Genomic DNA, 23,682 nt, shown 5'->3' on the forward strand with positions numbered 1-23,682 from the left:
AGCCGAGGGCGACAGTGGCAAGGAAAAACTCCCTGAGATGGTAAGAGGAAGAAACCTTGAGAGGAACCAGACTCAACAGGGAACCCATCCTCATTTGGGTGAAACAAAAAGCAGTAAATGATCTGCATTTATACAGTGTGTAGGGTGGGAGGCAGTTCAGCTATAATAGCTGATGTTAATTGATGTTAATATGGAGTCCAGGTAGTTATTGAAGACCCAGGTAGACTTGTAAGAAGTTCCAGTCATGACCTATCGAACTGTCAAGTCCCCAGAGAAACAGTTGCCAACACCAGTCAAGGCCAGAACCATTTTCTAGGTAGGGAATAAATACAACGGTGATCACCGCTAGCCTCCACGGTAGTTGGACTGCAGAGGTTCCTAGATGGATGGACAGATGGTCCATTAATGTATTCGTAAAAAAACAACCCAAAACTTCATCTACTCGGTTTTGATAAACCTGTGGAACCTGATGTGACCTTGGTAAAACATCTGGCTCAAGGAACAGCATTCTGAACATCTGCATTTCTACTCATCACAATTGTAAAGTGTGGCTGTTTGACTTACTGTACCTGTCCTTGTCTTGAACTCGATCCATTCTCTCCATTTTCCTCTCATCAGAAAAGAGTTTCAACACACAGAATTGGAAGGTTTTCATTCTGTAGCTGTTGTGCATGAAAATACAGTATCTGAAATACTTGAACCAGCCTGACAGTCAGTGATTGTAATATTTTCCGCAAAAATTTTATACGAACTTTAGTGTAACAGCAGCTTTTGGATTTCATGCATTACTCTGCTGCAATATGATTGGATGATTGAATCAATGTATACTGTAGGTGTGCAGGTGTTCCTATTAAATTGGCAAGTGAGTTTCACTTCGTTCTCAGGTTTCATGCTGTTTCATGTGCTTCAAAAGAGGATGAATTTTTATTGAGTCTGATGATGTGCTGCGAGGTGAGGTGAGGTGCATGTGTGTGTGTGTGTGTGTGTGTGTGCCCCCGCACGCACAAAGAGTAGGTGGAGTAGATTTGTATCATAATTTTCTCTCTTAATGACTGCATTATACTGTTACACTAATCACACTTCATTTAGCTTTCCTGTGTGTGTGTGTGTGTGTGTGTGTGTGTGTGTGTGTGTGTGTGTGTGTGTCGCTTTTATGATTATCATTTAAAGACTTCTTTCACATCGCACAATGCTCAACCTGCCTCCTTCATACAAATCTGAACAAAGCGTAGGCCTGTATTTTACACAATTGTGAGCACAAATTAATTTAAATCGTTATCAAGGAACATAATTGTACAGATAAAAGAAGAAAATTAAAATAAACAAGATTAATTAACCTGTTAGGTTTATTCATAGTGTTTGCTAACTAAAAAATTATGTAAGCTCTACTTAATAACTGTACAATATCTATATAAAGTGAATAATTCGTTTTTTCGACTATTTTTTTTTTATTATTATTCTTAAGCTGCTCCCAATAGGCACATATTTGTTTGAACTTTTTTTTTAGCTGATGCCTTTTCTGATAGACAATTTATCCAGGTTTGTGACAGGCCCTCACAGTGCACTTGTGGGACCCCTAGTGGTTGGTCCCTGGATGCAAATCGAACCTGGGGCACAGTGGTAACAGCACCGTATACTAGCCACAAGCCCATCTTGTCATGTCCTTGCTTTAAAAAAAGGAAATAAATGTTTAGTTGCCATGGGCGGTGCCTCTTGGAATGGGGCGGGGCTTATTTCAGGGCCAGAAATACAGTTTGTAAACAGGAGCCTAAAACAAAGAAACTAATCGAAACAAGCTCAATCAGTCACTCATTGTCGTCTACAGTACTTTATCCTGTATACAGCGTCACGGGATGCCGACACACACACTCACACACTCATTCACCCACTATAGGTAATTTGGGAACACTAATCTGCATGTCTTTGGACAGTAGGAGAAAACCGGGGTACCTGGAGGAAACCAACCAAGCACGGAGGAGAACATGCAAACTCCCTGCACACAGACAAAGGTGGGAGGTGCAAAGCGACATCGCTAACCACTACGCCCCTATATACCACCCATCAGAGAACAATATGAATTTATGCATGTAATGAAATAAATGAAATTAGAGTTGTTGTTTGGTTTTTGTTTTTTTAAAGAAAATTTTAAATAGTCTGGAAATACCTTTAAACTTTACAAACTGCAGCTTTTGTTCCTTTTCATTTTGCAATGTTTGCTGACTTAATCACTTAATTACCAGCTTAGAAAGCATGCATTGTTATTTTGTGTATCATTTGTGCTTGTTTTTGTTTGATCTAGTTTTTTTTTTAATGAGAGATTTAGAAGTTATTTTCGTATATATTTGTCCACACGTACCCTACAGAACATCCATAATGAAATATTTCACATTATAATGTAAAAGCAATGGTGTATTTCAAGTTAATATGGATCTTTTTTGTTTTTTAGATATGTCACTTAAAAAAAAAAAACAAGGTGACTAAGGCGGTGATTATTTTCTTGATCATGTGTTTTAATAGATCAATAAGGGGGAACTAAAACAAGCAGAATTTAAGGATTTTAAGCTATACATTTTTTTTTTTTTGCAATCTTTTTAGGCTCCTAAATCTAAACAATGACCTGTTTGCCCCAGAATAGTACATAGAATAGAATAGAATAATGGGATACATTGAGACTTGTAAGGAACATCTGTTTTAGACAGTACTGATGTTAATCCAACATCTGGGATTGATGATGATGATGATGATGATGATGAAGAATTGACAGCCTCGACTCCGAGCTCGGGTGTAAAGAGCGAACAGTGTAGAGGAAACCAGCTCAGCCTCTAGAGCTGAATCTCGGACTCGAGTTGGCCTGTCCGGCAGGAGCGCATGCGCACTGCGCGCCCCGCTGCTTTCCTTTCCAGCAGCTGCTCGGAGGAGCCGGAATTCCAACATGGCAGTATCGGTGGTGGTCAGTCTCACCCGCAGCAACTTGGAGCGGCTCCAGAACACCAGCGACTGAGACCGGGGCTGGACGGAGCGGAAGTCTCGCGCGCTTCACCGCCGGTCGCCAAAAAGCGCATGACGGCTCCGGTGTGTCCGGGCACAAACAGGTAAAGAGTTTATGATCATTATTGTTATTATTATTATTGTTGTTGTTATTGTTATATATATTTATTATTGTGTGTGTTAGACATCCGGCGCTTATTGTGTGTCAGATAGAAAGAGAGAGAGAGTGTGTGTGAGTGTGTGAGTGTGTGTGAGTGTGTTGGAGGGAGAAAGGGGCCATGACAGCGCACGGACCGCGGCGCAGCGCGCGCACACCGGAGATCCGCTCCGCCATCAGAACCGAGACACGAACAAGGCGGGTCCGAGAGATCTGCTCCGGGTTACCGAACAAACTCGGGGCTTCGGCTAATCCTCAGTTATTCAGTCCGTGTGTCGGGTTCAGCGGTCAACACACACACACACACACACACACACAGCGCTGACCGACCGACAACAATAATAATCCTAATGGTAATAAACTGCTGGTCAACATTTTCCCATAATGGTTTTAATGGAGTGCGCAGCTCTTTACAATGTCACACACATAAAGGGCTCTCAGGACTCGTACCAGCAACCAGCAAGGGTACTCCCCTTATCTATCTATCTATCTCTCTATCTATCTATCTATTGATCTATCTATTAATCTATCTATCTGTCTGTCTGTCTATCTATCTGTCGATCGTGCATCTCTAATTCCAGGTCACCCTAAAGCTACGAGACTTCTTTTTCTGGAAACGTGGCTACAGAGTAAATGCAGCTTGTTATATAAAAGCTTATATACAGTAATATAATAACCTGCATGATAAAGGTGAAAGGTCCAACAGGTGGATCTGTGGCACAGGTGGTACACCCCAGTACCCTTTGTGGATTCCTAATTAACTGATGTTGCATCTTGTCTCCTTGCACGTTGAATTGCAACACGTCAAAGTGCTTACAGCAGCTTTAAATCAGGTTAAGGTGCCAGGGATCAGTTCCAGGTCCGAGACTCATACAGAAGTAGACTTCTACGAGTACACCGGTACTAAATAGTACCTTTCATTTTCTAGTCGCTTTATCATTTCTTGAAACGTGGCTATAGGTTACCTCTTAAAAGGCTGCAGCAAATATATGCAGCTTATTATATAAACGCTTGATCTGTGGTACAGGTGGTACAGTTTAGTACTCTTTTGTATTCCTAAACTGATCATGCATGTCGCATCTTGCTTACAGCAGCTTTAAATCATATGAAGGTGACAGGATCATGCATCTGCATTTCCAGGTCCGAGATTCATACTAGACTTTTATGAGTACTAAATGGTACCTTTCTTTCCTTGTCCCTTTATCTTTTTTTTTAAATGTCAGTATCGTGTACCTTTAAAAAGGTACAGAATATATGCAGCTTATTATATAAAAGCTTATATAATATAATAATCTGCGTCATAAAGGTTCGGTTTAAAGGCACAACAGGTGGATCTGGTACGACAAGGGTACTTCTTTTGTGGTATCTATCTTAAAATCATTTAATGGCGGCTTAACCATCACCCCTACGTCTGCATTCCCGGGTTCGAGACTCATACTGAAAAGTGCAAACCCGTTTGTTCTTGGGAATATTTAGACTTATACGAGCACACTGGTACTAAATGGTACGTTTCCTTGTCGCTTCATCTTTTGTGGAAACCTTCAAAAGGTTATAGACTATATGCAGCCTATTATGTAAAAGCTTATATAATAATCCGCATCAGAAAGGTGCTTTAAAGGTACAACAGGTGGATACCAATTTTTTATTCCTAAACTGATCATGCATGTTGTATCTTGTCCCCTTGTACATTAAATTACAACACATTCAAGCGCAACGGGAGATCTCCGGCTTGCTTACAGCAGCTTTAAATCATGTGAAGGCGCCAGTTACAGGTCACATGTTATAGCATGGGGAGTGTTGGGCGTTAGGGAAATCCATTAAAACCATTTGAATCATGTGGGGGAAAAAAACGAGTGAAAAGATGCTGGAGATTGGAGAAGGCAACTTTTTTTTTTTTTTTTTAAATGTTATTATTTTTGTCTTTAAATAAGTAACTTTTGTTTTTTTTAAGTAACTCTCTCTCTCTCTCTCTTTCTCTCTCTCTCTCTCTCTGCCTTTAATTGCACCCAGAGGTTAATGAGAGCCCGTCAATTCTTTTACTTTCTTCCCAACTAAAAATGTCTGATCTCTCTTTTTCTCTATTTCTCTTTCTCTCCCTCCATCCCTCCTCCCTAGCGACATGATGAGCAGTGTATATGGTAGGTGTGTTTTTTTTTCTTCTTATCTGTCATTTCATTATTTTTCTTCTGTTTTTTTCCACTGCCCACACATTTCTACATTTCCACCCTCAAACGCTGTCTTAAAAAAAAAAAAACTGGTGTTATAATCAAATGGCATTGAGTTGAGTTTGCTTTGAGTGTGCGAGAGGTTAGTGTAATATATATATATATATATATATATATATATATAGCTATATATAGATAGATAGATAGATAGCAATAGATAGATAGATAGATAGATAGATGATTTTATCAGAACAGTTTAGCAGAACTGTTGTGTCCTTTCCAGATGACATTTGTGTCATGAGAGAATCGCATCACATCACATCACATCACATCAGATCACGGACGCGCGAGGACTTTACCTGCTGAGTTTTTTTTTTCTTCTTCTCCCCGTGTGCACTCACTCACGCTGGTGCGGTGATTTTTTTTTTCCTCCTGTTCCCCCTGTCCAATCTCCGTTCTCTTGTTCTCTGGAATATTTTATTCATAGCCGCTGTATGTGTGGCAGATTGATTTTCAGCGCTATGATAGCATTTTTCTGGAGGGAGGAAGAGAGTTGATGATGGGAGGTTACTGAACACAATCATGTCGTGCAATATCCCGCGCGCTCACACCGCCGGGTTTTTTGGGCATAATAAAAATAATAATAATAATTTCAAAAAAAGAGCTCGAGGATGGCATTGCGGGGCTCGCGTGTACACTCGCGCGGTGTACGCGCACTTTGTAATTTTGGACTCAGATGACAACATGCAATTCTCCAATCAATCTTCCAATCTCTCTCTCTCTCTCTTAAAATACCTTCAAAATTTTGGAGTGCACATTACGCATGCATGCATATAGGGCTGTTGCGGTTTTATAACTATTTTAGGGTGTCATATCTTAGCCCCAAAAATTATCCAAGTTTCAACAATTCAACAAGTCAAATTCTTAAACTGTATATAAATTAGGGGTGTCAATATTAACGCATAATTAATCTAGAAATTTAACCGCATTTTTTTTTAATGCAAATTAATCATATGACCAGGTTTGACCTTAATGGCCTTCCATAATCGCAGCACAGTAACCCGGCTGTGTGTGATAACGGCACGTTTGATGCGGATAAAACACAGATACATTAAGTGTAAGTTGTGGGAGTGGCGGCTCAGGTGGTTAAGGCTCAACATTGTTGGTTCTCAGATCTGGGGTTCCAGGTTCGAGCCCTGCTGTCGGTGGGTTGCCACACCCCCATGGGTCCCAGCAGGTGCCTGTCCCAATCGAGACGTTTTAATTGCACATTTGTTAAATGGTAATGTTTGAAATATTATAAAACTGCATAATCTGTTTCCTTCAACCAGTTTGTCATGCATTTTCTTTAATCCAATATTGCACGTTTATAATACAAGTAAATCTGAGTATTTTAAAAATGCGATTAATTGCGATTAATATCAGATTATGACTGTGATTAACTAGATTTAAAAAAATTAGATCAAGAAAAGAAAAACTTGTGTAAATATTTTATTTCAAAATTAATTTGCTTTACATTATATATTGATATGTATGATAATGTGATAATATTATTATAATTATATTAATATACTGTAATATACATCATACTTTTTTTCTTTTCTTGAAGTGTGTATGCATTTTTTTGGCTGACTATATATATATATATATATATATATATATATATATATATATATGTATATATATATATAGCATAAATGAAAATAAACTATTACATTGACGATAATAATAATAAAAATCTCAGTAAAGCAAATTTTGCCAAGTCATACAAGTACAGCACAAGTAGTGACGCATAATAATATTAAAAAAAAGGAAACAATGATACATTTTTTTTAAGGATATTGTGTAGAGAAATACATAACCACATGGAGATACACAGAGGAGTTCAGCAAACAATAAGATCTGACCATCAATAAAAGTGTGTAACGCTGTACAGAGACGTCATGTGATGCTGAGGATAGTCACCTTCATCGTGATGCGACCGTAGCCCACTGCGATGTCAGTTTAAATATAAAATTGGCCGATGTAGTTTATGTAATCACTCGCATTACAAGCATGAGCAGTAAAAACACAAAAATGGAGTGCAAGGTGCAAATGTGATATTAATATATAAATATAAAATATTATATTGTTTTGAAAAAATATGGATCGCTAGTTACAGAGTATCACGTCCTCCAATCCGGTTCTGTTTCTACAAACTCCTTTTTGCTCATTTTTCTAACTGTACGGCATCGAAATCTAATAATAAGCCACCGAGTGCTAGTCCAATCAGAGTAACCTGTCTGAGCAGAAACAATAGTTAGCAAACCGTTAGCTGTCTGCGCACAACTTTAAACTGCGAATGGTTCACGTGTGCAACCGCGTGTCTCAGAACATGTGCGAAAATGGTTTTACAAGCTTTTCGAAACCTTCTTAAATCTGTACTCTTCCTCTTTCTCTCTCTCTCTCTCTCTTCTTCATCACTCTTTCCTCCTTGTGTGTGTATGTGTCGATGTGTGTGTGTGTGATATATGCAGAGCAGATTGCTTTGCTTGGTCGTGTTTAGCTGTGAGCGTGGGGTTGGAGTCTCGCAGATGGTGTTGCGGGCAAATTGCAAATCCTTCCAGCACTGGTTCATTATGGCAACGAGACAGCAGAAAACCTCGACATTTACACGGACTCTGGAAAAACAAGACTGAAAGACTGGTGTAGGATATGTTTGGGCACGGTGAGGATCACGGTTATGCGCCGTGTAAGGAATAAAAATGCGCGTTCTGGCGTTAGCAAAAGCCAGAACGGCATTTAGAGCGCTTGATGAAGTGTTTTATTCCTTTTATACCACAGCAATGGTTGCAGTTTGGTAATGAAAGAACGTTGAGATCTTTCATCCATTCAGAGTTAAATCTAACGCTGTAGAAGTTTTGTGAAATACGTTGGTGTCCGTCATCAGTAGCGTTATAGCAGCGAGTTGTTCTCCCGCTGTAGTCTTGATGCACGATGACACCGGGGACTCCTAAACATCTCCTGTCGGAAAAGTCCACCATATCACTGATTACACACATTTATCTGTCTGGTTTAATGTGTAAAAACCCTCCATAGTTGTGATACTCTGGTGATTCAGTACATTCAGGTCGTCAGCTGAATTTATTCATTATCTAGAGTCTAAATTCTAGACCTGAGCGACTGAAGCAACCCCAGATCAGAACCAGATCTCCAGAGACTCGTACAGTGGACACTATGCACGATGATTCATGTGCTTCGCCTCTTACCCTGACACGCCCATCGCTCTGGAATATGGACTCATCAGGTCATGTGACCTTTTTCCATCGCTCCAAAGTCCAGTCTTTATGCTCCATAGCAAACTGAATTCTTTTCGTCTAACTAATCTTATGGACACACAGATGTTTAGTCTCAACCCTTTAAGTTCTCATCACATTGATGTGTGTGTGTGTGTGTGTGTGTATGTGTGTATGGAATTGCTCTTAATTTCACAATTAAAAAGTTGACGGTTCCGCATTATCCTTCCGAATCATGTTTTTGGACAGTTCTTAACCCACTTCCAGTCCTTTTAATTGTAGTTTTTTTGTTTGTTTTTTTGCCTAATACAGGCTTCTATATATACGGTCATATGTTTTTCAAATGTATAACGAACAGTTTTAATTGTTAAATGTGCCTGATCAGTGATCATCAAATGTAATATATGTATATTTTTCATGTGTTAAACATCGGTTTACACCCGCATGTCTGTGCCTGCCTTGACGTAATCCTGATACTCAAAATGCATGAGATGTCCAGGTGTAAATGGGGTCTTATACATGTGTAAATTTATCCATTTCTGCAGGCCACGTCTGACAGCTAAACACCCTCCTAATACATTACACCACACACACTCATGGGCACTGACTGACACCGAATGCCTTTCAGGGGGGAAAAAAAAATGTGGTGAGAACCAGCAACACAAGAAGCGCTGCGTGAAAGCGTCTGTCATGCGTTATGGGCTGATTTGAACATTTTGTGATGCAGCAATCGGACGGACTTAACAAAAGGGATTACGAGCGATCAGGGTTCAACCTCTAGTTGGGACGGGTTATAAAGTGGAATGATGTCGATGAGAATGTGCGACTGTCAGAAAGAAGAGTTCACAAACAATGCTAACGACGCTGACCGATGTTTTCTACATCTGGGAATTTTCAAGTCTTTTCCAGTTTTTTATTTAATCAGTACTTAGAAAAGGATCTAGTTTAGGCCATGTCTAATTTAGGTTTAAATCAGAATAGAGAAATAAAAACATATTTCAGCCATAAACAGATACAGATTGTGCACCGTGTTACGTCCCACTAATCATTATTTTCTGTATTATTCATTCATACAGAGTCGTGTCTTGTACTGAACTTAATTATGAAATCAACCTTTACAGTAAACAAGTATATGATTTAGAAATACAATAGACACATGTTATGTTAGTGTGTGTGTATGTGCTTGTGTGTGTGTGTGTGTGTGTGTATGGGGGGAGTGTTGTGGCCTGTTTTGAATGACAGTCACTTTTGTGAAATCTTTCCGTCACAAAAGAGAAGCGAATCAGTTTCCTGAATCAGGACACGCCGTGTCCCGTGTCGTTATCTCTCTCGCTCAGTCTCTGCATCTTTTTCTCTCCCCCCCGTTTCTTCCTGCTCCTTTTGCTCTTTCTGCATTTTTGCAACTCTTTACTTCTCCTCCCTTTCCTCCTCTCTTCCTCACCTCTCTTCCTCTTTTAGCAGCCTTGGGAGGCACATTTTTTCCCCCCTCGGCCTATCTGCTAAAATATACATCTATATTTATCACCGCATGCATAATTCAGTGGAAATTTGAGAATGAGAAACTTTTTTTTTCTTTCCTTCTGTGTTCTGTAATGACCAGCGAAGCTGTGTAGCTCTAGAATGCGTCTTTTATGGGTCACACAAACAGTAGAAATGATTTAAGGGGTTCGACAATTTGTTTAATCTGTACTAATGTGTTTCATATAGTTCACTTCAAACAGTTGAATGTCCTTAGAACAAAAAAAAGAGAAAACAAGAAATTAGATGTCTGATAAAACAGTGAAGACATTTCTACCTGTTCGTATCTATGATAGGAGGTGCGATGGTGTAGTGGGTAGCACTGTGACCTCGCACCTCCGGGGTCTGGGTTGAATTCCCACCTCGGATCTGTGGCGTTTTTTATGTTTTTCCTGTGCTTGGTGGGTTTCCTTTCCTCTTGTTGTTTTTCAAAGTTCAAAAATATGCCGATTAGATTGGTTGGTGTTTGTTTGTCCATAGTGTGTGTATGTGTGTGTGTCCTGTAATAGATTGGCACCCTGTCCAGGGTGTACCCCACCTCGTGCCCTCACCCTAGGCCCCCCGTGACCCTGTATACAGGATAAATTCGTATAAAAGATAAATGAATAAATGTATCTAGGCTCTTCTTTTAAAAGTAAATATTAGCCTTTCATGTCTCCTAAACAGCTTTTTTTTATTGTTTTGTTGACCATATTTCTAAATACATAAAACGCATCTTTACCATTTTCTTCTTTTTCTATCTGGGAAAAATTAGGCCCTGGGGGGGTACAAACTTTTGCACTCATCTCTACATATGATAAACTGACGCAACGCGGATCTTGCGCATGATCTCACGACAACAGGTTTTCTTAAAGACGTCCAAAATGTGTCTTGACGAATGTATTTCTTAATATATTTAATATATAATTTAATAAACATGAAAACCTGAAATGATCTAAAATATTCGACAAAGCAATTTGGTAAAAAGAAAACAGAAAAAAAAGAAACGGAAAAATCCTAACTCCATCAATATGCAAATTGAAGACGCGTCCAAACTGACACGCCCCACCCCCTTCCCCATGGAAATAAAATCTATTTACATATTCAAAGATGATTGGCTCGTATATTTTATGATGCAACACTGTTCATCTATGACATGATTAATACTCTAGATTAGATCATGATTTCCTTTAAACAAAAAAGAAAATGCAGCAAAACTGATAACAAGCTGAATAAAAATGATATATAATATTTTTCATGAATTTACATTTCGTCTCAGGGATCCTTGCAGATTTCTTTTGCGTCGTTCTTTTGTCAGGCTCTAACATTCATAGACCCAAAGCCCTGATGTGATGGAGTGATGGCCGTTTAAATCTCTTCCACAGATAAACTGAACCTGATCAAACCTCTCCAGAGTGCGAGCTGTAAACACTGTCCGTGTGAGTTATGACAAACATTACACGCTCTTTCACACAAATACCCGTTCGCGCTAAATCATTATCCTTTCTTTCATTTCCCTCTCGCGCTCTGTTTAATCCCCGTCTCTGGAATATGTGAGCCCACGACTGCCAGTCCTGATTGAGACGTTTAACATGCTAACGACCTATTAAAGCCGCGTGTCCCCGGCAGGCCGCAGCCGCCCAGTCCTCACGCCTCCTGCCGTGTTCTCCGCTTTGTAATCGTAAATTAACATGCCACTCTTCTAATTAAGCGAGCGAAATGGCGCTCGGAGCCCAATTGGTCATCGGCATGCGAGGTCCTCGTCTCTCGATTAGAGAGCTCGGAAAGTGATTTAAGCCCCGACTGCGTATTTCAGACAGATTCTGAATAATGTGTCTTCTGGAGAAGGAGGGGTGACATGCACAAGGGGGACGTAAAATAAAAAAGGGGTGGGGGGGAGACGAAAGACATCCAGGGAAGAAAGTGGCCTCTCTTCTTTCTTTTTCGTTATATTAGGGAACGCTTTTGTGTGGAATTGTTTTTTTTTTTTTTTTTTGGATTAAATTAAGTTTTTCAAGAAACGTATTTAGAGTGTGCGATATAAAATGAGACGCAGTGTTTATGAAACAGCGCGTGACAGAAAGAAAAGAGTCGAAAAGGTGCCGAACAAAATATCCAACTATTCAAGAGTAAATCATATTTATACATATTATTTGTACCATAAGAGGTTTTTTTCTTTCATTACTCAACTTTCCACCACATTTGTGTATCGTTTTTCGTTTAGTTTTAAAAATGGCCATTGGACTCGAGTTGACAGTTTTTATCCTTCTTCTAGCGTGAATTTTAATATATTTTTTTCTCGCCTTTCTCCAAAATTTGATCAGCCGATTCGCTCCCGCCAGCCAGCTCGTCCTTGTCGCAGTCATCAGGCTAAGTTCTGCTTCCTCTGCGGTTTGTAACGTCAGCGGTTGCGTCTTTTCACAGGGCTGCGTACCATACTGTCCGCTATCCGCCCTCTTCTACATACATGGGCGAGAATGCCCCGCCCACCCACACAGCATGGACAATTTATACAGAAGAGATTTTATGTTCAAGATTCTTTATTGTCACTATATGAGTATAAGAAGAAAAACATCTTGGATTATAAATTAAATTACCAATTTTTGAGCAGACTAAATAATACAGATTATATAATTATGTAATGATTATACAGTATAATCAATATTCTCTATATCTGAATTACAATTTTTTTTTTTATATTAAAGAATATTAGTTATATAATCATTATATTCTCTATATTCTCTTATAGATCGCTCTTATATATATATATATATATATATATATATTACTTGCAAAATGTAAACACTCTAAAACAGGAGATAAATTTTGTGTACACATGCAGATTGTAGGTAAAACTGAGATACATTACTGGATGAAGATAATTCAACTTTTGACCCTAAAGAACAAAGTTGCAGAGGGAATTAATTTAGGGTCGTGCTGTCACCCATATCCCTTTTGAATCTGGTTCCTCTTAAGGTTCCTTCCTCATGTTGTTTCAGGGTGTTTCCTCGCCATAGTCGCCCAACGCCTACTTATTAGGGACAAACTGATAAAGCTAAAAAAAATAAATAAATAAATAAATTAATATGCAAAACAATATGTGTGAGTTTTAATGACTTAAACCTCTTTGTTAGCAGATGATCATAACTCCACTAATATAATGTTTCCATATCGTTTATTATTTTATTTCCCTTGCATTTGTATTGTCAAGTACGATATCTGTTTGTGTCTTTTATAATAAGTTCAAAAATGACAAATGAAACTATAAATGGACTGATGTTAGGCTTCACAATATCTTGAAAATCGGGAGAATACGCAGGTGGATTATTTTTTTTTTAAAGCAAAGTATATAGTCCTGAATAGAACAAAACGAAAAAGACAAGGCAATCTATTTATAGATGTTGTTGGGTCCTGCAGATGTTCCTTCATGATCACAAATAAGAAACATGGCTAGTGTAATATCAAGAAAGCAGCCGTGAAAAAAATCTAACTGAGTACAAAAGTTCTAAAGTTTCTGAATTTATACTAAATATATATATATTTTTTTTTATAGTTTCTTAGTTTTCTGAAACTTAATTGGCTCTAATATTTTATGATGCAATAGCTCTTCTACTTTAAGTGTGGAATATAAATTTCCATTTGTATTTTTTTTTCATTACTTTAAAGAGTGTGTGTAAATTCGTACTAGAGAAAAAGATAAAAACACTTTAATATAAACCGGTTTTAAGTGATCAGAGTTGAGAATTCCACAGTGCTGTGGGTACTTCTGGTAAAAGTATAAATTATTATTGAAGCCCAGGTGTTTATATATATATATATATAAATATATACAAATATGTACTGTATTATCATCCAGCAGTAGCAAGTGCGTTTCTGAGTTTTCCATTACGTGAAAGCCCTTCGTGCCACTTGCTCCCTGCTCTGCAGCTTCCCCCTTTTCTCGTTCCCTCACGGAGAGAGAGGGTACTGACTCTGTCAATGGCTCATTCATATTAAAGCAGAATTAAAGGGTTTGCCACTCGGCAGTTCTGACAAAACCCTTTACAACAGGGAGCCTGTTCACACCAGCTTTTATTCTCTCTCTCTCTCTCTCTCTCTCTCTCTCTCACACATACACACACACTGTCACACACACACTGTCTCACACACACACACAAAACGTGGTCCACTTTGACAGAATGCATATGTAGGCTTGTAAAAAAGTTCCCAGTCAAAAGCACTTTTGTCATGTTGTGGGTGTGTGGATGAAGTGATACTGGGCCGCTCGGGTTTTCGCGGACGGTGTTGGTGATGCTCTGTTAAACCAGGCTCTAGAAAGCTCTTTAGTCAAGAGCTGCCAGACCATGATACACGCTTTTCAAAAGTAAAGTTGTCAGAAATGGTTGTGGGATTTTGAACCATTTTTGTCAGTATAATATGTCCAATATGAAGAAAGAAACTTTTTTTTTTTTTTTTGCCAAATAAAAATCTCCTCTGCATGAAATTTCTCTACAATTTCGGAAACCAGCTGCTTAGCCATACTACGTTCTGGACAGGAATTTAGACCTGTTGGGAAATACTGTACGGTTTAGTAGCTGATACCAAGTCATACCAAGTGGTGCGTTCATTTGGCACAACATCAGTATTAGATTGTTTTTGAAATTTATAATTACTTTGATGAAATGACAACAGAATCACGGTGACTACATGACGGCGGGATAATGTTGAACGGATGCTCTTTACACAATGTTGTAAAAACAACATTAATACCGAAATGATGGCCTGAGCGGGACTTGAACATCGTTCGCTGTGGCGCTGAGAGCACTGTGTGCTTACCACTGGACCATCTGGGGCCATGCTGTTGTTGTTAGTGAACGTATTTGCAACATTTCGTTGGAGTCGTTCATTCGACTTAATCTCAAAGCCATTTTAACCGATGTTAGGGGGTTGAGGTGGGAATCGAACCCAGATCCTGGAGGTGCAAGGCATCTGTACTAAGGCTGTAATACAGGAAGTAGGCGTCCTGTCGTACACTCTTCTGAAATTACACCGGATCTGAAAAATAACTCTATCAACTGGTTAAAGTTTTCTTAATATAATTTCCGCTCAGTAAACAATTTAGAGTACATTTGGTCGTGAAAGGAAGTAAACAAGAATTTAAGTGATGGCATTTTTATTTCTTGCATCTTTATGTTTTATTTTCAATTTCCCGTAGGACGATTTGTAACAAGGTGGGACACGATCTGGCGTATGGTTTGTCGCTAAACGCTTTTTGAGCAGTACATAGACTCATGTTTGCGTCTTCAGGTGGTCGTGTTTGTTGTAGACCGATTTAAGCCAACCTTTCAGCTCGGTATCAGATCGCCTCGTCCCTGGGACAATGTCAATCCTGAAGACATTTTTGATTCACGTTTATTAGATAATCAGGAGCATCGGAAATACAGACGTGACCTCCAAAAGGAGATCTTGTCCTTTTAAACGGGACTTTTGCTTAATCACTATTGTGTGTGTGTGTGTGTGTGTGTGTGTGTACGCGTGTTTGTGTGTGTGTGCGTGTGTTTAGATCCTCCTGTTAAAGGTTTTATCTGATTTACTGTTGCGCCGCTGGCGACAGTAATGGGTGTTTAATTACTCAATAAAAGCATTTTATAGATTTAGCAGGAAGAGTGTGTGTGTGTGTGTGTGTGTGTGTGTGTGTGTGGTATTGATTTTGCTGGAATAGGAACCAATGATTTCACAGAGAAGAGAATCTGCCCGTCTGTCGATGCGATGCTGGTCTCTCTCTCTCTCTCTCTCTCTCTCTCGCACACACACTCTCACACACACTCTCTCACACACATAGGGTGCTTATGATATTATGTGTCCCTGAGCTGAGTAAAACAAACTAAATCATGTGAGTTAAAAGAATAACAAGCTCAGAAAATAACTTTCTGTTCCTTCATTCTTAAAACGGATAATAAAATGTGTTCCTCTGGAGGAGTGTGGAGCATTGCTTCAGGAAATGGGGGTTGCGTCTTTGTGTGTGTGTGTGTGTGTGTGTGTGTGTGTAAGAGGGAGAGAGAGAGAGAGAGAGAGATGAGCTTTCCCCAGAGGACAGGAGGTTAGGGGCTATATTGGAACAACTGAAAGGCATTCTCTCATGCACCCACACACACTCTCTATCTTCCTCTTTTCCTCAATCACTGAAACACACACACACACACACACACACCACACAAACACACACACACCCTAGGTCAGCAGGTTTTCAGATAATGGGATTGTCATGGCTGTAGTGTGGAATAGAACAGAAAGTTCGAGATTGAGAACTTCAGCACGGCAGCGAATTTCAGCAGCGAGCAGTAAATTCCGAGGCTTTGGTGGGAAGTCATTTACCAAATTCCCCCTGCTAGCTCACACGCGGCCAAACTGCCAGGACTGGAGCTAATAAAAATCTGTTTCACCCACTTTTCAGGAAATACACACCCTCGTGCACTTGATTCTGATGAATCTCATTTGTTATATATACAGTATATATCATATTTTAAAAGAGAAAAGAGTCTTTGTTCCCACTCTAGCTCTTACTAATATAAGGCTAACACTTTAACATAACGCTAGTAATTAAAATATTAGGTTTAGCTTCCAGTAAAATAAGGCTAATGCTGAAATTAATGACTAAAGAAGAGACCTCACTGATATAAAGCTAAACCTCAGTAATACTGTACAAGGCTAGCTCTCATTAATATAAAGCTAAGGCTAGCTGCCATGAGGCTAGTGCTACAGTAACTTCACTCTTACTAATACGAAGCTAAACCTTCATATGATAGGGCTAGCTTTAAAGCGAGTAAAACTAAAACCTCACTAATTTAAAGCTAAACCCCACTATCATTAGGCTAGCTTTCACTAATCTAAGGCTAACTCTCCCTAATATAAAGCTAAACCTTGATATTATTAAGGCTAGCTCTCAGTAATATGAGATAACATCATCACTTCTATAAGACCAGCTCTCATTAAAGCTAAAACTCATTATTGTAAGGCTTGTTCCTACTAATATAAAGTTAAACATTATGATTTTAAGGCTAGCTCTAACTAATGTAAACCTAAACCACACAATTTTAAGGCTATTTCTCACTAATGTAAAGCTAAACCTTACAATTTTAAAGCTAGCCTTCATAAATATAAAGGTAAACCTTGCGATATTAAGGCTAGCTCTTACTAATATAAAGCTAAACCAAACTATTATAAGGCTAGCTCTAACTAATGTAAAGCTAAACCTTAGTATTATAAAGCTAGCTCTCACTAATGTAAAGTTACATCTAACTAACAAAAAGGCTCACAATCATAAATCCAAAGCGAAGTTGCTTATTAATGCTTACTGATAAAAATGCAAGATATATATATATTTTTGATAAGTAATAAATGTTTTATATATGTTTTATAATAATTAAATGTTTTTCATAATGTTTTCGGTCAGTTCTTCAGCTGTTATGTAACAGTCCAGCCAGTAGTCTTTGGTCTGAGACAAACTGAAGGACACTTTCTTTCTTCTTTCAGAGCACCACCGTCGCATTTCACCGTCTGCCGTTTATTCTGAAAGTGAGACTTTAATTTAGACTGTGTCGCGTCTCTCTGTCTCCGCACAGGACGTGATGTTCCTCACACACTCCGTCTCAACCGCTGCCTTTCACTTTCTTTCATGCCTCATTTACAGGTTATGCAGAATTAATTACTGTTATCGTCTCATCTTTTTTCGCACGAATGGCGGAAAAAAGGTGTTTTTATCAAAGTACTGATGAGTTTTTGTCTCACATTTATAAAATTTAAATATGATCAGTGTGTGAGTGTATAAATACACAGCTGACCACTAGTGTCTCATCTAAAGCACAGAATTCCTTCGGGAGTGTAAAGTGACCTCGGGGTGTGTGCGCGTATCGATCAGAAGGATTAGCGGCTTGATAGAACCAAATGTAATTAGTCAGGCTTTTTGATTGCGCTAGATAGTGGGTGTAAATGCAGGTCCTTCTCCTCGAATCAGTGATTATCTGCGCAAAAGCAGTTTCGCTGACAAACAAAGCAGCACGCGTGATTTGACCTCTAAATGATTTACCTAATATGTAAATGGAAAAAATTATAATAACAGTTACAGCTATTATGTACAGGCACATTTTATCTTTGCGTTGGATTGACTTTGACTTAAATTGACACTGGAGACTCCTTCCAAAAATTGCTAAATAGACAGAAAAGTCTTTAGACTATATTTAGAGCCTTTTGTGGAAAAAATGCACTGTGAATAAACCCAGTTGTTACAATAATACAAGCTTAATATTAATGTAAATTATACTAACAATGGAGTTAAATTAATAAAATAATTATGTTATTATTATTATTATTATTATGATTATTATTATTATTACTACTAATAATAATAATAATAGTCAAAAATTTCACTTTAAGGAAATTCACCTAAGACATACAGTATACAGCGGAAATAATATTGTAATTTAATAAATAAGGTAAAACATAACGTTTTCATTGAAATGTGTTATACTTCATGATGTTATAATGTCCTTATGTCCATGTCAACATGTACTCCATTTCTATAACTCTTGTTTGTCCTGTACATGTCCTAAACAAATTAGAGCATAATTAATGTTCTAATGCATAAAAATTCCTAAATAATTTACGTAACTGTAGTAAAACGTGCACTACAGAGCAAACACATTTCATTTCATTTAATGTGACACTGCGGCGTGTTTGTCTCTCGGTAGAGGATGTGTGTAGGTCAGTCTCTGTTCTCCCGCTGGGTAGAACCTGGATGTGTCCGAAACCACACCACCTACTCACTATATAGGTCATCCATCATCTTCAAACAGTCCAGTGCATTATGGGTATTCTGTGTCTGCTGTGATACAACATTTGGACACAATCTATTGCTGTTGTGCTTTCAGACAAAATGGAGCACTTCCCGAAATAGTGGCACTACACATAGGGTGTGGGTTTCTACATAACTCGTATCTGTGTGTGTGTGTGTGTGTGTGTCCATGTGCGTGGCCTTTATGTGCCGTGGCGTTGTCCAATAACGCTCCCATGACTGATATAATTGGCCGAAATGGCTTGATGAAAAAAGGAAATCTGTTCTGTGCGCTCTATCTCTCCCTCTTTCCCTCGCCCCCATATGGTGAGTTGTATAAAAGCCCTTTGTATTCACGATCTAAAATCTTTTTATCCATGTCAGGGTGTGTGTGCGTGCCTGCGTGTGTGTGTGTGTGCGTGCGAATGTGTGTGTGCGTGTGTGCGTGAGTAAGCAGAAAATGGTTGAGACACATTATGTTCTGGGGACCGGGGGGGACAGCTGTCGTCGGCTACAGTTGCTAATGCAGAGAGCGACGTTATTGATTGTTCATTATTACAGTACGCTGAAATATTATGTTCCCTTCTGGTGTGTATTTGCATGTATGGAAGGATGTGTGTGTGAGTGTGTGTGTTTGTGTAACAGGAGATTTCTTGATTACATTAAAGAGCTTTCATTTGATCCACTTGAGATGAAGCCTTCTGCTGTATCTGTGTATCAAACTTCAGTGATATCATCCACTACGTTGTTGTTCTTCTTCCTCGTGTTCTCACTCCGTGTGGGTTGTGTGTGTAATGAGAGTTTCCTTCGAACAATTAATGTTACTGGGTAAAGAATAAACAATGGTACCACGTACAGTATGTAAAACTTCATTCTGTTTTTACTTTTTAACTGTGCATCAATTCTTATGTGTTAGCTTTGTTTTCTAGTTCATATATTTTTTTGTAATTATTTTGTATAATCTTTTTATCTTATAAAATTATAGACACTTATTTGTGTGTTTTCCCTTTCTTTCTCTTAGGCGTGACAATGCAGTGGGCCTCTGAGCAGCCGCAGTGGGCGGAGCAGCACTATGACATCACATCCACCACTCGTTCACCAGCCCGCAAGTTCGAACCTTTCCGCAGTCAAAGGTTAACCAGTTCGTCTTCAGGTGCATCCTACCACCATTCCTGGGCTAACGATGACATCTCAGCGCTGACTGCCTCCAACCTGCTAAAAAGATATGCAGAACGTTACTCCACCATTTTAGACCTCCCCTGCGATAATGGACTCATCGGCTACCCGGACCCTACCATTTCTGCCAGTGTAAATGCACCCAGCGTAGTTAACAGAGCTCCAACCTTGCTTACAGGGAGAAAACTCGAGGCAGAGCCTTGGCTCGAGAGCGTATACCCTCCACTGGGCTGCGTCCCAGAACTAGTCCCCAAAGCACCCTTGACTGTATCGGACATGCCTGCGAGTGTGGGAAGCTCCCCTGGTGTTGGAGCTGGTAGCTTGCCAGAGCCCAGTTTCTCCAGCAGTAACTGTGCTAGCCAAACTAGTGCCCAGGAGTACAGCAGCACCCTTTATAGTTCCCCTTACTTGCACTCTGTGGGCTCCTATAATGCGCCACTTCTCCACCCAGTTGCCTCCCATCCCAACTTGGTGCCAACTTATGGTGCTAACGCCTCACCCAGCCTTCCAACCTATGGCTACCCAAGCACCGGATACCCCTATAGTCCTCCGTCCCCATCTGCCGCCTGCCTTTCTACCAGCATTGCACCAGCTACACCTCTGCCAGCATCCAGCATGAGTGGCTACTCTTACCCAACACCCAGTTTGGCACCACTGCCTGCAAGCGTTGCAGATAATGGTTCCCCAAGTTCGGACAGCCTCGGCAAGCCCTATTATTCAGCTGGACAAGGTGACATAAGGGCATTTGAGGAGTTTGGCTTCGGGGGTACTTCAAATTCAGACAGTCAGACAACAAGCAGTCCACTGTACCGGCCACCGCGGGGAAACGAGGGGCATAAGGGAAACGGATACGAGCAGTCGAGCGATGCACCGTCACTGCTCTTTAAACCTACCAATCCCAGTGACTCTCTACGTAGCCTTGAGTCTCTCGCTCAAGGTACTGCTGCATCCGGACAGTGCTTTGCGGCAACATCCTGCTCAGCCACCTCATCAAATCTGTACTCGTCTGTCTCGTCACACGCGCACCTTTGCCTCGACACACACACCCCCTGTTGAATCCTCACCCTCTGAAAGGGCAGTCAAAGGATTTTGTGTTGGTGTTTTGGCTCTGAGGATGTGCACCGGCACCTGCTCTGTATGGTGGTGTCGTTTGAGCACGGCTGTAGGAGGTTGTTCAATCCATGGACGTATACTCCTTACACACACTTACACATGTTGGCCTGTGGTTTGTGCTTGGAATGGGCTGTCCATAGAGACTACACAGAGTAAGAAGTAAAACTCATGGATCTGTAACCAGACTGAACATGCTCTGTTTGGAGGTGCTGAATAAAGGACAAATAGGGACCACTGGCTGGAGACACACACACACATACAGCATAAGCAGCGTAACAGAATAAGCAGTACCTTGAAAAACTCTCAAGCTCCTCACGAGGACAAAGGAGATGAATGAACAAACAGAACGCTGTTGAAAAGTGGGATGCAGAGCTAGACACTGAGGAATGAGGTTAAAGAATGTACTGTATGTGAGTGATGAATATGCAGTATACTGTAGAGGTCATGGAAGCTCAGAGGCATCATTACCTATCGTTAGGTCTGAGTTTTTCTCCTTTCCAGCCTTGGCAGTCTCCACGCTTTCAATTTGTTAAAGAACCAGTTTTGGCAAGAAATCAAATGTGCCCGATTTCCCACTGACCCTAATTGTAGTTGTAATCCCAGTCAAGTATGGTCCCCAGGTCTATGAGGCTAATGTACCTAACAGGAATTAGAAGCATCATATGATATTGAGAAATTCTATGGTCATGCTGCACTATTTATTATTAAATCTTATTATTGGAAAGTATCGCAAATTAAAGCTCATAATTGGAATTGAAAAAACGAAAAGAAAAATCGAATAAGGTCTATTTTAATGCCTTGCCTTTGCCTACATTAGCAAGTAACAAGAGGGACAGGCAACTATTTATTTTCTTTGTATGTGTTTAAAAAAGAGAGATTAATTCAGCCAAAGCAACAGCAGTAGTGCTCGCTCTTCACCCACAAGTGACAAAAGTTACAAGTGACATGAGTGATTTATCACTCACAGGTTCAAATCCGTCTGAAAGTTTGTTAGGTCGCTCCAGGCACTTTGTGTTTCACACCTAACTTTGTATAGAATACTAGAGAGAATGGGTAGAAGACTGGATTGACTCTACATTGCCTCATTCATGCACACTTGCGGAATGTCAGCCATGTTTTTGCCTCAAATTGTGCAAAAGTCTTGAGCCACCAATTTTTTTTTCATATTAAATAAAAATAAATGATGTAGATTAAATTGAGGAAACAAGAACAAATGTTTTACTGTGACAGGCTGCAAAAGTGCACGTTGATACAATAAAAAAAAAGTGGTTGTTTATGTACTGTAACAACCTCAGCAGCAACCTCGTTTCCCCTCTCGTCTGTTCCTACGGCACACGTCAGCATCACCAGCCTGATCATGTCATCATTTCTCACTGGTTCACGCCTTAAGCTAGATGTTTTTTTAATGCTTAAATGGTTCATAGGCTTCCTCCGAAACTGCTCAGGAACAGGGACTGGACTGTAAATGAAAGACGAAAAGCTATTGCTCAAGGACTATGTTCAAAATACAAGGAAGTCTGACTCCTTGGAAGCACCATATGAAGTAATGCCAGGGGCTCAAGACTTTTGCACAGTACTATAGTTCTAGCTTGGATTGATTTTGAGCTAGATCTGATTTGGACGCTTAATCCGAATTCATTTTTTTTTTTATCTTCCGTTAGTGAGACTCGAGCAGTAATTCCAGATCGGGTTTGCCAAATTGTGTTGAAGAAAACAAATAAACCTGTTTGTCTGCTGTTCTATTGATTGCATCTAGACGTTTCTGAACTTCTACTGATTACAATAAAGATTGACTTCTATGGAGCTACATTATCCTCATAGATGAATTTTAAAACGTTAAAGGGAGTTGTTGACATTTGATTTCCCACCAAACCATTTCTTTAACACATTCATTTCAACTGAGCTGCTCAGAACCAAACCATTGTTGGACCCAAAATGTGTACAGTGCCTCAGATTGTTGTGTTAAGGATTCGTCTGTGGATTATAAATTAAGTAACGAGATTATGAGATTCAATTCGACGTGCTATTCCAGCTGTGTTTAACAATGCAGAGTCTCCCAGATGTTAAGGTAAACTACAAGCATTCGTGATCATTACTGTCACATTACTATAGAGTACTCTGGCTACTCTGTGTGTGTGTGTGTGTGTGTGTGTGTGTGTGTGGGTGTGTGTGTGTGTGTGTGTGTGAATGTAAACTTGAGCGCGAGAGAACCTCAGGAACGAATTTGTAAATTTGTACAGTTCCTCAGATCGTCGTGTTGAGGGTTTGTGTGCTAGTGTTTTGTTAAGGCTTTGTGCATATCTAAAAATAGTGCCACGTTTGTGTATCTCCATGCAAGTAGTGCAAATGGAGCTGTTTCACTGAATGTACAAAGACATTATACCAAGTTGCTACAAAAACCTCTCGAGAAGTCCTGGTTCCTTTATTCGTCTGGTTTATTTGTGTGCAATATTTACTAAGCACTCTGCATTACATTTTGCATTGTTACAGTGTGCATTAAAT

The 23,682-nt window shown here is 39.6% G+C and overlaps 1 protein-coding gene across 1 annotated transcript; it reads left to right on the plus strand.

The window, feature by feature from the left end:
- The first annotated feature begins 2,868 nt into the window (after window positions 1–2,868).
- On the plus strand, window positions 2,869–22,819 carry LOC128526721 (fidgetin). Its single transcript, XM_053498854.1, has 3 exons — window positions 2,869–3,092; window positions 5,261–5,283; window positions 19,913–22,819. The coding sequence occupies exons 1-3, from the start codon at window positions 2,869–2,871 to the stop codon at window positions 21,121–21,123; spliced, it is 1,458 nt and encodes a 485-aa protein (XP_053354829.1). The 3' UTR covers window positions 21,124–22,819.
- Window positions 22,820–23,682: the final 863 nt, after the last annotated feature.

The sequence above is a fragment of the Clarias gariepinus genome, chromosome 6 (assembly GCF_024256425.1).
Source record: "Clarias gariepinus isolate MV-2021 ecotype Netherlands chromosome 6, CGAR_prim_01v2, whole genome shotgun sequence".
Lineage (NCBI taxonomy): Eukaryota > Metazoa > Chordata > Actinopteri > Siluriformes > Clariidae > Clarias > Clarias gariepinus.